Here is a 15,610-nt window from a genome sequence, read left to right as displayed (position 1 = left end):
TCGTTTCATAAAAATCTACTGAATTAATCGACCATCATTTATACACTCTCCAATCCATCGAGTGCTATGTTCTGCATAACAGCTAACCACAACAGAGTCAAGCATCTGTATTTAAAAGCTTTCTATTGTGCATCATTTTGAGATAACATTTAGCAGGGTTTGATTCATTCTAGCAGGATTAGTTATATATCTTCGGTATAGATTGAGATGTTGTCAGGAGGCCCAGTCTTGCTGCAGATTGACAGTTTGGGGATGTAGTCAGTTGATGATTTTTAAAGTAGCTGGGCTTTGCTTGTGGACCCCAGGTTGGGATCATGCACTTAACTCTTGTTTTGTGAATGGGAAACCCATTGCTAGGTAAGGTGCTGTCAGCCCCTGAATAAAGCCTCATCACAAAGACACATCGACAGAGAAACTACATTGGAAAAAAGTAATTTATTATTGATATTCTTGGACTGTGCGAAACGTTTCCAACACAACATAATATTCAGAGGAAAAAAAGAATTTAAAACATAGTCTCACTGTACAATAGGAAGTGTGTTTCAGTAATCTGCGGCTAACAGATTCACAGTCTAAATAACGTGGCTCCTGCAGTCTTGTGGAGAAGGGGGCGGTCTCGATGATCAGGGGCATGCAGGAGGGAATCGAGACCAGGAATGCACGCACTGTTTGAACAGCAACAGCACAGCAGCAGCAGTGGTTTCTCCAGAGCTGTCAGTATCCTCGATCCTGGCACCTTGCAGCCCCTGAAGCCTCCCCAAGTGCACAAGGGCTGCAAATCAAACAGGCTGCAGGCCACCTGTTTATTAGTCTTCCTTTTAGAAAATCCCCATCAGAAAATATTTCATAAATTCACTTTTTGAAGATTTTTTTTTCCCAGCCCCAACGATTTATACACATTGTAATTAAGAATTTCAATAGTGGTTTCTGCATTTAGAAGATTCATTAAAAGCATGTTTTTTAAAAACCACAGACGCTTTCTCAATGCCCCACTTTTTACTTTTCAGCAACATTGAAATGTTTCTCCACATTGACACAACATGCTGTCTCCTCTTAGTAATAATCAAGGAAAGACAGCCTGACTGTGAGTTTCCACTGATAACAATACCACTCTGAACCTTTGTACACAAGATAGATTGTCCGTTCCTGGAGAATTGGACATTTGCTCTTACTTGTCATCATCATTTGAAAGGGGAGTTTTCAATGTGCTCCTTTTTAATGGGGGGGGGGGGGGGGGGGGGGTAGCTGCCTGGTTTTTATTTTACAGTTTTTTTCAGTTGCTAAAATCATGTTTCTGAAACCATTGGCACAATTTTCAAAACTCTTAACACAAAACTCCAAACTGAGTTGCAGAAATCTAATTATTTCGGAACCCCAAACACTTTTGCATTTGATTACATACATATTACAATATCTAACATGACTTTCACAATTATCTACATTACTTGCTCAGTCAGAAATACATACTTCAAATGTTTTTCAAAATGCTTCACTCTAATTGCTGTTACCAAGAACGATGTCTCATTATGATAATTGCATTCACATTGTAAAAATGCAAATAGAATTAATTGACAATCATCCCATAGGTACAGTAATGTTCTTATGATACTGTTAGCATGTGAGTTTGGTACAGATACTGTAACATTGTGGTAGTACTGACAGTTGATATGGATAAGTAAACCCAACTGTGCATCTCTATTTTCCGAAGGTAATGGAGCTGGATGCAAACGTCAATCGTTACAAATACATTTTTAGTTGATGAGGCTGGCTTCAACTTGGCCAAAACAACTTGGCGTGCGACAATTCAAGTCCCAGGGCAGCGTGGTAGCAACATCATCATGTGTGCTGCCATTTCAGACGATGGCATGGTGGCCCATAGGCCGTTACTCGGGTAGTACAATTCCACACATTTACTGAATTTTCTAGATGAGCTGCATAATAACCTTGTTCAAGCTGATCAGGAGGTCACATGTGTCATTGTGTGGGACAATGTTAGCTTCCATCACGCAGCTGTGGTGCCGGAATGGTTCACAGCACAGCAGCAATTCATTGTAATGTAGCTGCCACCATACTCGCCTTTCCTCAATCCTATTGAGTTTTTCTTTGCTTGGAGGTGGAGGGTTTACAATCGTCAACCTTATCGGCACGCCACCCTTCTGCAGGCCATGGATGCTGCATGCGATTACATTATCCAGGAACAATGTCAGGCGTGGATTATGCATGCAAGAAGGTTTTTTCCCAGGTGCATGGCAAACGAAAACATTTTTTGTGATGTCGATGAGAACTTGTGGCGAAATGTACATGAGAGGGAGATGTACCTGAGTGACCTTTATGTTTAAATAATTCATTTGTATTCATTTCTGTTTGCAGATTTTGTCCTCCTCTTCAATGATGAAAATGTATTTTGACAAATGTATCATGAGTTTATTGTTCTTGAGTTCACTGTTTGTTCAAATGATTGAGGAATAATGCTGTTATTTTCTTTTCTTTCAATGACTAATGATGTGATGATATTTCATTAATAAATTCTGGTTTGGAGCCAACTATGTTGTTTTGCAAAATGTATGAACTAAACAGAATGCAAAACTCAAGGTTTTGCGTGTTTAACAGGCTTCTGCCACTAAAGTTAGTGGTTTTGGTTCTTGTGTTAAGAGTTTTGAAAATTGGGCCAATGGTTTCATAAACTTGATTTTACCAACTGAAAAAAACTGTAATTAGTTTTCTCTCAGGGCATCTCAATTGAAATGTGATCAGTGATCAGCTGGTACACACAGAGCATCACTTTTGAAACGTGATCAGTGATCAACTGGTACACACAGAGCATCTCAATTGAAACGTGATCAGTGATCAGCTGGTACACACAGAGCATCACTTTTGAAACGTGATCAGTGATCAGCTGGTACACACAGAGCATTACTTTTGAAACATGATCAGTGATCAGCTGGTACACACAGAGCATCACTTTTGAAACGTGATCAGTGATCAGCTGGTACACACAGAGCATTACTTTTGAAACATGATCAGTGATCAGCTGGTACACACAGAGCATCTCAATTGAAACGTGATCAGTGATCAGCTGATACACACAGAGCATTACTTTTGAAACATGATCAGTGATCAGCTGGTGCCTCTGAGCTCAGGACAGTTTCAGAGAGTTCCACCTGCTGCTCTGAAGAGCCACAACCAAAAACAAAGCATGACTGCAAGAGTACTGCACGTCCAGCAATAACTACAACTGTCTTTGTATATATCTATACCTAATGTATACTGATATATAAAGAATACAATTTTTTATAGATACAATGATATTAGAACATTTTCATAACAAAATACAGATTTTCTCTTTTCTGTATATATTTATAGTTTCATTGGCACACTCACACCTCTTGAATAAGCCTCTAGTTCTCTATATATAAAACAGTTTGCAAAAAGAGTTTCGCTGTGCAACTTCTATAATAATAAAGCTTTTCTCCCCTCACAGAGCCCAGCTTGAGTCCTCAGTGCTGGTTGTGAGGAATGGCAGGTAAAGTGGCCCGCTGTCCAAGATTTTCAAACAGCATTGACATTGCAGAGACAGTCGTGTAGGGCAAAGGTGAACCTCTGATGCCTTGGTCCACACAGGAAGTGTGTGGCTGAAGAACAGCCCTCCGTATTAGAGAGGCTGGCTCTAAGACCCCTCAGTTAGAGAGGCTGGCTCTAAGACCCCTCAGTTAGAGAGGCTGGCTCCATGACCCTTCAGTTAGAGAGGCTGGCTCCATGACCCCTCAGTTAGAACTGTTGAATGCAGCACTCTCTTGTACAGCCTGTAAAGAGAGCAATCACCCTCATTCTGCTACAGTATTGCAGTTTCCACGACACACAGCACACTGGGCCAGAGTCCACATTCATTAACAAGGAGCAACAGCTATACAATCAATAGCCACACAGTGCTATACAATCAATAACCACACAGTGCTATACAATCAATAGACACACAGTGCTATACAATCAATAGACAGACAGTGCTGTATCTACTGCGGACTGAATTGAGAGCTGTCAGTCTATCAATTTATTAGGGCATGGATTCTCTAAACTAACTAACAAGGTGTTGACAATAACTGATGGAACAGATGTACAGACATAACCTTTCACAGCACAGATAATGAGGATGCTACAAATCATGGGTCAGGCTGCAGCTTCATGGAATTGATGTCGGACAGTAGCGTTCTTTCTCTCCGAAGAGACATATTGAATGTAAGACCTTTTGCCATTTTTACTGATGCAGTGACATGCTGCTCCTGTGCCTGGTTTGAGTTTGAAAGAATAATAATACAGTGAGCCTAATCATTTTGATTAAAAAAGTAGCAAAGTATAAATGACTGCTTTTGACAGCCCCAGGAATCCACAGTGAGGTGTTCTGCCAATGCTACAGCCTATGTGTTGTAATAAGGACGCCTTTTATTCGATGCAGCAGATGGGAGCAAGTGAAGCATGGTCCTCTGGCCCAGGTGCGACAATCCACTGCTTTGCTTTTGTTTTCCATTATCACCTCAAGAACCATTCAGTAGGCTGCACAATCCATTCCAAAATCAACAGCGTTGCAAAGGGTACAGAAAGCAAAAGGGCTAGAAGGGGAACAAAACAGTGAAACCAACTTCAACACACGGCTGAGAGAGGGCATGTTCCAACAGCTCTGCTACTCTGCGTTTTACAAGCTACAGGGGGCTGTGCTGTAGATATTGCTGCAGGTTTAGGAGAGGCATGTCCAAGGTGAATTTCAAAATCCATAACCAACACTCGAATAAACAAACAAACATAGGCAAAAGCATGTATGAACCATAGCCACCCAATTATCATAACATAAGGAAGCCACTGACAATATTGCAAACTTCATCTTGTACAGAAATTACAATGCAGAAATGTAGTTTTGTTGGGTGCAGTACAACTCAAAACAGGAATGACATTACGATCAATAAGCTATCAAGCATGTCTTCACTAGGTGTCAAATTGATTGCAAAACATTTGGGAGAAAATCTGGATTTACATGAGGGACACAGTCTGTGAATCGGATGCATTCCACTTGACACAAATGAGCACACAGCTCTATGGCCGTAGTAATAAGAGGCACCCTGTTGGCTCATTCCTTCTGGGCTCAAACTGCTACACCTGGTAAATAAAACCAATCGCAGGGAGCTTGTAACATTAATCACTATTTTAACCTGGATGCTGAAAGATCGGGTGATATACGTAGGTGTGTGTTGAAATGGGAGGACGTTGCTGATAGATGAGCAGAATGTTTAAGTTTGTAAGAGAACTGAAACAAAGTGTGGGGAGTTAATACATATTTACTCTTTTATTCAAATTAAATTCCATGTTAATGAAATATGAATAGTGAATTGTAGCCATATTAAATGGCAAGATAAGTGATAACATGACAAGATATCAGTGGAGATATGAACACAGCATTGTAATGGCAGTGACTGTGAAGATATGAGCACAACATTGCAATGTCAGTCAGACTGTGGAGATATGAACACAGCATTGCAATGGAGGTCTTACTGTGGAGATATGAGCACAGCATTGCAATGGCAGTGACTGTGGAGATATGACCACAGCATTGCAATGGAGGTCTGACTGTGGAGATATGACCACAGCATTGCAATGGAGGTCTGACTGTGGAGATAAGAGAACAGCATTGCAATGGCAGTGACTATGGAGATATGAGCACAGCATTGCAATGTCAGTCTGAATGTGGAGATATGAGCACAGAATTGCAATGGCAGTGACAGTGGAGATATGAGCACAGCATTGCAATGGCAGTCTGACTATGGAGATATGAGCACAGCATTGCAATGTCAGTCTCCCAGTGGAGATATGAGCACAGCATTGCAATGGCAGTGACTGTGGAGATATGAACACAGCATTGCAATGGAGGTCTTACTGTGGAGATATGAGCACAGCATTGCAATGGCAGTGACTGTGAAGATATGAGCACAACATTGCAATGTCAGTCAGACTGTGGAGATATGAACACAGCATTGCAATGGAGGTCTGACTGTGGAGATAAGAGAACAGCATTGCAATGGCAGTGACTATGGAGATATGAGCAGAACATTGCAATGTCAGTCTGACTGTGGAGATATGAGCACAGAATTGCAATGGCAGTGACAGTGGAGATATGAGCACAGCATTGCAATGGCAGTCTGACTATGGAGATATGAGCACAGCATTGCAATGTCAGTCTCCCAGTGGAGATATGAGCACAGCATTGCAATGTCAGTCTCCCAGTGGAGATATGAGCACAGCATTACAATGGCAGTCTGACTATGGAGATATGAGCACAGCATTGCAATGGCAGTCTCCCAGTGGAGATATGAGCACAGCATTGCAATGTCAGTCTCCCAGTGGCGATATGAGCACAGCATTGCAATGTCAGTCTCCCAGTGGAGATATGAGCACAGCATTGCAATGGCAGTCTGACTATGGAGATATGAGCACAGCATTGCAATGGCAGTGACTGTGGAGATATGAGCACAGCATTGCAATGGCAGTGACTGTGGAGATATGAACACAGCATTGCAATGTCAGTCTCCCAGTGGAGATATGAGCACAGCATTGCAATGGCAGTCTCCCAGTGGAGCTATGAGCACAGCATTGCAATGTCAGTCTCCCTGTGGAGATATGAGCACAGCATTGCAATGGCAGTCTGACTATGGAGATATGAGCACAGAATTGCAATGGCAGTGACAGTGGAGATATGAGCACAGCATTGCAATGGCAGTGACTGTGGAGATATGAGCACAGCATTGCAATGGAGATCTCACTGTGGAGATATGAGCACAGCATTGCAATGGCAGTGACTGTGGCGATATGAGCACAGCATTGCAATGGAGGTCTCCCAGTGGAGATATGAGCACAGCATTGCAATGGCATTCAAATAAAATACCATAACCAGAAAACCAAGAGATCTTCAGAAAAAGAAATGCTGGTTCTTGTGCTAATTAGAGATAAGAAACATGATTTGAAAGCCTTGGTTATCCCTCCTTTAACCCCTCAAAAACAACCAGGAGCTTGAAGAGAGTTGCAGGGCTGTTGCCTCTCTGGAGCTTGAAGAGAGTTGCGGGGCTGTTGCCTCTCTGGAGCTTGAAGAGAGTTGCGGGGCTGTTGCCTCTCTGGAGCTTGAAGAGAGTTGCGGGGCTGTTGCCTCTCTGGAGCTTGAAGAGAGTTGCGGGGCTGTTGCCTCTCTGGAGCTTGAAGAGAGTTGCGGGGCTGTTGCGTTTGCAAATGTCAGCCTGGTAAAAGAATGCAAGGAATGTGTTGAGGGCTGATTTCGTGTCATCAAGCTGAGGTTTCAGAACAAGCCCACAGGGTGTGGATATAAACAGGAGACCCACTGCATTTCACACACAAATCAATTCAAACCATTGCCCTAGATTCCAAAGGGTTCAAAAGGAGTTCAGCGCAAACAACTGTCCTTGCTTTGGCACACACATTTGGATCTATCACATAGACACACAATAAAAAATGAATAGATAAACAGTGTTAAAGAGCTATGACACCCTTTCTGGTCAGTTTTTAGTTAGTGAGTTAGTAAGCCACATTAGACTGAATCTCATACAAGGTGTGGCCAGCTGCCAAAATGAAATAAAAACAACATCTAGTAGTGAACTGACAATCGCCAGAACAATCTGTTAAAACTACTGAATATTTCAATATACACTACAGAATAAATCAGAACTCTTAAACTTGTGTTTTGTGTTCAACATATCAAGTCTTGTTTTTTTTGTTCTTCTGCCTCTTTTTAAATATGTATATTTTCTATATAATAATAATAATAATAATAATAATAATAATAATAATAATAATAATAATAATAATAATAATAATATCGGAATATTTTGTATAAAATGCTGCCGCTGCTGTTTCTTCACACTAAACTGCGTGAGCCGCTGGAGTAGCGCCTCCGGTCCATGAGCGGGTTGGGGGGCCAGTACTTGTGCGGGTGGTTGTAGGGGGGGGGCGGCGGGGGCAGGGGGGGCTGATGTGTGACCTTCATGGGCGTCCCCTGGAGCCTGCCCTCAGATGACCTCGTGGGAGTGGAGGCGCTGGATTGGATGAGCTGATGTGTGGGGGTGTGGCTCAGAATGGCCTCCATGTGGTCGTGGCTGCCCTTGTCCAGGACGATGACCTTGAAAATCTGCTGGCACTGGATGAGTGTGTCCAGGGACAGGTCTGTTCTGGCCTGGCATGTCTGGGGACCCACCCTCTGGTTAGGAAGGAGGCCCAGGGGGGCTCCAGTCTCTTGAGTCCGGGATGCACTGAGCTGGTACGTTTGGAGCCTGTTGTGAATTGACACCTAGTTTAGAAACAGCCAGAGACAGCATGAAATGTTATAAGACTTCTTTCCTTCTCTAAGACATTAGCCCTCTGGTGTAAATTAAACAGACATGCTGCAGGAGCATCTACAGGACAGGACAGGACAAGACAGAACAGGACAGGATGGGACAGGACTGGACAGGACGGGACAGGACAGGACGGGACGGGAAGGGAAAGGATGGGACAGGACAGGCCGGGATGGGACAGGACAGGCCGGGACAGGACAGGCCAGGACGGGATGGGACGGGACAGGACATGGACGGGACGGGACGAGATAGGATGGAATGGGATGGGCTGGGACAAGACAGGACAGGACAGGACAGGACAGGCATTTACCAAGATGCAGGTGGGTGGAAACTAATGTGTCATTCCACATCAATTCATTGAGTCAGTGTGCTTGACAGTCTTGAAAAGAAAATATCAACTCAGAAACACAGTTTGTGCCAGTATGTGCGAAGTGTAGCCTGAGAGTAACTGTGCTGGAAGGTGACATATGAATGACATGCATGAGTTCAGGAACGTTGGATATGAACACAATGGTGTGCACTGCTAGGTCCATGTGCACATGTATCTGACTCATAGACTAACCCTCACTAGACAGGAACATTTGAAATATTTCTAAAATAAGGTTTGAACAACTCTTACTATATCCAGTGCAGTCAAATACTGGCAACCTGTGCTGGCAGCCAGTGTTTCTCATCTAATATTTACTATAAAACACTGTCAAGTCAATATGAGATAAAATAAAAAACATTCCGAAATCTGGTGACTGGTTCCCTAATGCAGATTAACAGGTCGCAACCAGCAACAGCTTACCTTAGTTATAACAGATTCTGTATGTATGTATGTATGTACGTACAGTACATATGTACACAGTGGTTGGACTGATTTGCTTGTTGAACTGTGTATACTGTAATATATAAGGCATCTCTTTGTCAGTCAGTCAGTATCAGTCACAATGGGCAGCGATCAAGTTGCACTGGGCTTGTATGTAAACAATAACAGTTCTATTTGTAAAACACATGTACGGATTAACATCTCCAGCAGCCCCGTGTCCCTCCCCCTGTGGTGTAGCTCCTCCCCCTCCCCGTGTGAAGTGCGGTGCTGGTGTCACTCGCTCTCCAGCAGCTCCATGGCACAGGTGACCTTGCAAGAATCTGCATTATCCACGATACACTGTGACAGATGCTGGGCTCCAGGGCACTTGACATTTCCACATGAATGAATGGGGATGTCATACCCAGATTCAATCTTCGTCTAAAGAGCCTGGATGAAATCTGACTTCACTGCTAAATATGGCCCAGGTCACACTCACACACACACACACACACACACGCACACACACACACACACACGCACACACACGCATGCACGCACACGCACACACACACACACACACACACACGCGCACACGCATTCTCCAGCTCTCTGGATTGAACAGGTGAACTTACCTGCTTTTGGGGATCTTCAGATAAGAGCTACTTACCTCTACTGTTTTATTCCCTGTCTTGTCTTCAAGGTCTTGTTTGCCTGTCGAAAGAAAGGATTTCTTGTTTACAAAGTGGACACCAGTCTCTTCTGCGTGCCACGCCTCTACTGTCCCATACTCCCTTTTAAAACATGCACAGAGATCTAGGAATAAACTGAGGAATAAACATAAACCGAGTTTTATTTCAGCGTGAAATTGTACAAGATTGTGGGAAACTGCGTCCCCATTTAATGATCTGCAGATTTTAATACCAATCTATTGCAGGCCTGTTTCCTCTGTGGTTTCATTGTAATTAGTGAAGTTAATAAGGGGGTCAATCAATCACCTATGCTGAAGGGGAATTCATACAGCAGGATTAATACAGAATTAAAGGAAGCGATCAATAAAATACATGCTGTGACTTTATGATCAGTGAGAGGGCGCTCTGTCCCGAACAGTCAGCACCCCATGGTTCTGCGGAGACTGAGTACCGGGAGGGGAGCCCTGCTGCTTGCCCCGAAGCTCCAGCTGTGTGTCGTTGTTCTTCATCTTTGTTCCCTGCTGCTTCTCCAGCTCCCCTACAGAACAAACGACAACAAAAGCACAGAGAGGAGATCAGAGCGATCGAGTGAGAGAGCCGCAGCACAGAGAAGAGATCAGAGCGATCGAGTAAGTGAGCTGCAGCAGAGATCAGTGATCGAGTGAGCGAGCCGCAGCACAGAGAAGAGATCAGAGAGAGTGAGCCACAGCACAGAGAAGAGAGCGATCGAGTGAGTGAGCCGCAGCACAGAGAAGAGATCAGAGCGATCGAGTGAGCCGCAGCACAGAGAAGTGATTGTCTGTCAGTAAAGCAGCAGTTTATAGAGTTCCACTTGAAAAAAAAAAACATTCCAAATGAACATACAATAAATACACAAATAAAAAAAAAAAACAGCAGAGAAAAGAGAGATGCTGATCACAATGTCAGGTTTCGGGCTATAATTCTACATGTTAAAATCCAGGTTCTCTCTCTTTTAAGGGGTCCCTGGGATCCACTTTCCCAATGATCGGGTGATGAGTAAAAATCAGCAAATTATAAGGACGGGCAGTTGTACCGAGCATCAATAAAGTGTTCCCAACTGGTTATACTAAGACAGTGACTCCATCGTGGGGTTCTTTTGACATCATAAGCCTCTTTAGTAAATAAGGGTGTTGTCAGAGAAATGATGACTTTCTCAAAGGGGTCGGCCTCTTTCACGAACAGCAGATCAGCTCGTTCCGCAAATAGAGATGAAAGGATGTTCCTGATCTCACCAAACCTGACAGCATTAAGAGACACTGATGACGCATGTGCTGACGGCTCTGTCAGCGTGATGCTGAGTCGGCACACACTCTCCTTTTTAATTCAAGATGATATTATAAAACTGTCCAATGAAGCGCAGTCTGAAGTAAACACATCAGGCAGCCCAGCTCTGCAAGGACTTGCTAGGAGGGATTTTCACTTCCAAATGTCAGCTTTTGCAAATTTTATTTCAAGTTATTTATGGAGGTAAGCAGTTTCAGAGGGGTCCCTGTGCTGGGGCTTTGCTAATGCTGAAGAGCAGCTCATTGCAAAGGGCTGATGGGAAGGGGACGGTACCTGCAGTGTTACAGGCATTCTGTGATCTAGAGATACAGGGCTCTGCTCATCATCCGAGCAGATATAAAGATACAGGGCTCTGCTCATCATCCCAACAGATATAAAGATACAGGGCTCTGCTCATCATCCCAACAGATATAAAGATACAGGGCTCTGCTCATCATCCCAACAGATATAAAGATACAGGGCTCTGCTCATCATCCCAACAGATATAAAGATACAGGGCTCTGCTCATCATCCCAACAGATATAAAGATACAGGGCTCTGCTCATCATCCGAGCAGATATAAAGATACAGGGCTCTGCTCATCATCCCAACAGATATAAAGATATAGGGCTCTGCTCATCATCCCAACAGATATAAAGATACGTGGTGTACTCATCATCCGCATGTTTCACACAGGGGGGGCACACTCGCATGTTTGCTCACATTCAATGCGGATCTGCTCCATCTCGGTCACCTCTCTGATGGACTCTTTCAGGTCCTCCACAAACTTCAGCAGCTCCTCGGCACTCTGGGCACAGAAGTGCAGAACCTGCTTCTTATCGGAGCCGGAGTAGGGAGACACGAGCGTGATGCCATGGGGGTAATCTACAAGAATAAACACAGTTAGAAACATGAACAGGGCAACACAGCTGCACTCATCCAGGGCATGGAAAGCCAAACTGGGACCTGGGCTGTATCATTCCAGAAATAGCCTACCAGTGACGTAGTGGGACCTAAACACTCAGAACATTAAAAAACAATTGGATTCTGTCCTAATAAATTAGATTCCCCAGGTGGAGACAAATAAGACAAGGGACAAGCCTGGATGGGCAGAATGGCCGCCTCTCGTCCTTAAACCTTTCCTGTTATTATGATCCTATGAATAGTACAAAAGAGGGGGAAAGAGCAGCTCTAGGAACAAAATATAATAGAGCGGGTTTCTGATGGACACAATGAATTAGTCTGTTTACTCTGCCTGTTTGATCGAGGCAAAGCACTTTATTGAAATGAGCCTCTGACTGGTCCGATCTGTACTGCTTACAGATTGTCTCACTGATCATGGGGGAGAAGAGCAGCCTTCCTTTGTTTTTCACTGGGATCTCCTTTGCCTAGGCTGCGCTTTTTTAAACTAATGATGATTTAGACGTGCAATCTTGAAAAATGATGAATTTCAAAGCAAAGTGTCAATTCAATTGGTAAAGGAGGTGTGATTAGAGATTGTGCTGCCAAACGACAGGCAGGAAGCTGCTTTCTAAAGTATAAATAACAACAAAGCCCTGAGTCGGAGGAGGAGGAGGAGGAGGAGGAGGAGGAGGAGGAGGAGGGAGGAGGAGGAGGAGTGGGAGGAGGAGGAGGAGGAGGAGGAGGAGGAGGAGGAGGAGGGAGGAGGAGGAGGAGTGGGAGGAGGAGGAGGAGGAGGAGGAGGAGGAGGAGGAGGAGGAGGAGGAGTGGGAGGAGGAGGAGGAGGAGGAGGAGGAGGAGGAGGAGGAGTGGGAGGAGGAGGAGGAGGAGGAGGAGGAGGAGGAGGAGGAGGAGGAGGAGTGGGAGGAGGAGGAGGAGGAGGAGGAGGAGGAGGAGGAGGAGTGGGAGGAGGAGGAGGAGGAGTGGGAGGAGGAGGAGGAGGAGTGGGAGGAGGAGGAGGAGGAGGAGGAGGAGGAGGAGTGGGAGGAGGAGGAGGAGGAGGAGGAGGAGGAGGAGGAGGAGTGGGAGGAGGAGGAGGAGGAGGAGGAGGAGGAGGAGGAGGAGGAGTGGGAGGAGGAGGAGGAGGAGGAGGAGGAGGAGGAGGAGTGGGAGGAGGAGGAGGAGGAGGAGGAGGAGGAGGAGGAGGAGGAGGAGGAGTGGGAGGGGGCTAAATCTGCGTCTGGCTAATTGAACTGTTTTAATTCTGCAATAAATTATGCTTTACACCAGTTCTTATGCTGCTTTATGAAATTGTATTGAGAAGAATCTGCTTTAGTGCTTTCCCTCCTAATCACAAGTGAATATTTTCATCTGTTAGCAGCATATCTTCATGCACTACTGATTTTTCTGAGGAGTGTATTTGGGTAGTGTATGGATTTCTAGATAGGTTCCAACTTTTACAATGACAGAGACTATGGGGCATATTTGCAGGACTGACACTGCAGTCTATTTATTATTTATTAAGTATTAATATTTATGAAATATTACCTTGCAGTGAACCTTATAGATTCATATCTTTAAAATATCTTCATATGAAAAGAAATGCTTTGAGCAAACACTTTTTGTAAAGGTTAAGTATGCAAAAGGCTACTGGTAAGAGGAGAGTTTATTAAAAGAAATGTAGTTTTTATAAAAACAGGTTCAGAGACTTCCCAGTAACACCTAAGTGAATCTGCCGATCACAATTGAAAAAAAAAGGTTTGCACAGTGACAACCATTGTTATAGCCAAGAAAAATGCTAAAAGAAATGAAATCAATTCAATGGCAAAGGTTTCAACTAGAAGTCTCTTTCAATGACTTTACTGTTGAAAGGAGTTGATTAATATACGCATTATGATAGGGTGATGTAGATTTCACCCCCAATAGATAATAAAGTGTGATGGATCTCCTAATAGCCCCATTAAGATGAATGTGTGAGTGCTAATTAACCTTGCAGAGGTGTAAAGTTATAGGGGAAAGACTTAAGATCAGGACACCAGGTAGAGGGTGAAGAGAAACGATGCACTAGAAACATGAAGAAGGAACCTGCAATGGGGGAGCCCTCCTCCACTTACACTCGTTCTCAAACAGGTGAAACTGCATCTCCTGGAGCGCCACCGCCTTGCAGAATGTGTAGGTGGCTGAGCTCTTCTTCTTTGGACACAGCTTGAGAATCTGCAGAAACCAAGAGGAAGGATCACTGGAGCCACATGTACAGAGCCTGAGGTAAGAGCTGGAAACTTAATCAAAGAGAAAGGATCACTGGAGCCGCATGTACAGAGCCTGGGGTAAGAGCTGGGAACTTAATCAAAGATCACTGGAGCTGCATGTACAGAGACATTTGACAGGGCATGAATAGACATTATAATAACCAGATATCTATCATAGTTCCTGCTCTGAAGTGGTAACTACAGTGGACATGTTTATTATTATTTGGCCATTTCCATGTAATTAGACACGTATTGTACCAGCAATTACCATGTAAGTGCCTGATTCATTGGTGGTATTACAAGGTATTACAATGTAATTACAATGTAATTACATGGTTTGGTATGTCCTGGAATCTAAAGTGATACCATTTAGTTTACCTCAGCCAGATTAAATTAATCTAGTATTAACAAAAACAAAAAATCGATACTAGATTAAAACCCCTCATAATAGCCAAGGTCGTCTTGCTTCTTTTTAGCAGAACATCATAACAGTCCCCTTATTGTGTTGTTACTGACGGTTTTGTTTTCTGTCTATAGAGCACAAGCTTGCTCTTACCACCATCAGGTCATTACCTCTCTCTGTCTGTCTATAGAGCACAAGCTTGCTCTTACCACCATCAGGTCATTGAAGAGGAACACCTCTCTCTGGTGTGCTGCCTGTTTCTGGGCCTTGTTGACGTCGGCGACCTCAAAGAGACGACTGCAGCACACCAGCCTCCTGTGAGGGACAGACAGCACCTGGAGAAAGGAGAAGAGCGTCAAGCCCCCCTCTCCCCTCTCCCTCTCTCTCCCCTCCCCCATTCCCTCTCCCTCTCTCCCCCCTCCCCCCCCTCTCTCCCCCTCCCTCTCCCCCTCTCTCTCCCCCCTCCCCCCTCTCTCTCCCCCCTCTCTCCCTCTCTCCCTCCCCCCTCCTCCTCTCCCTCTCCCCCTCTCCATCTCCCCCTCTCCTCCTCTCCCTCTCTCCCTTCCCTCCTCTCCCCCTCTCCCCCTCTCTCTGCAGACTCACGGTTTTCATCCCCAGGATGGACTGCTCCACCTTGGTCACGTAGGTCACGTGATCCTCATTGGAGCGCAGCTCTCTCTGCTGGATGCGCTCGTAGATCCCGACCACCATCTCCCGTGGGATATCCGCTCCATCGTCCACACCTATGTGGGGGGTGGGGGGTCTGTATCAATTGGGGCTATTTATCTTCACTGATAAACATCCCTGTTAGAAATCCAAGCAGTGATCAGGACTGGTTTATCCTGGTCAGAGCTTAAACTGGTTCAAGAAACTCAACTGTAATTTCAAACTTAGTCAAGCATTTACACCAG

General features: G+C 44.5%; 1 protein-coding gene across 3 annotated transcripts in view; it reads right to left on the bottom strand.

Moving 5' to 3' along the window:
* Nucleotides 1-420: 420 nt before the first annotated feature.
* LOC117415070 (IQ motif and SEC7 domain-containing protein 3-like) overlaps nt 421-15,610 on the bottom strand; it is a 59,768-nt gene continuing 44,578 nt past the window's right edge. For 2 of the 3 annotated variants that reach the window (XM_059026905.1, XM_059026907.1), the window contains 7 exons: nt 15,303-15,442; nt 14,909-15,034; nt 14,162-14,261; nt 11,871-12,032; nt 10,315-10,401; nt 9,842-9,885; nt 421-8,335 (listed from right to left, as the gene is read on the bottom strand). In XM_059026905.1, coding sequence (XP_058882888.1) covers nt 7,907-8,335; nt 9,842-9,885; nt 10,315-10,401; nt 11,871-12,032; nt 14,162-14,261; nt 14,909-15,034; nt 15,303-15,442 — 1,088 coding nt within the window. In that variant the 3' untranslated portion in view covers nt 421-7,906. The remainder of the gene's footprint in view (nt 8,336-9,841; nt 9,886-10,314; nt 10,402-11,870; nt 12,033-14,161; nt 14,262-14,908; nt 15,035-15,302; nt 15,443-15,610) is intronic. The other variant, XM_059026906.1, reaches the window with a different exon arrangement.

This window comes from Acipenser ruthenus, chromosome 7 (genome assembly GCF_902713425.1).
Source record: "Acipenser ruthenus chromosome 7, fAciRut3.2 maternal haplotype, whole genome shotgun sequence".
Lineage (NCBI taxonomy): Eukaryota > Metazoa > Chordata > Actinopteri > Acipenseriformes > Acipenseridae > Acipenser > Acipenser ruthenus.
The sequence above is the reverse complement of the archived record's forward strand: the minus strand, read 5'-3'. Positions and strand labels throughout refer to the sequence as shown.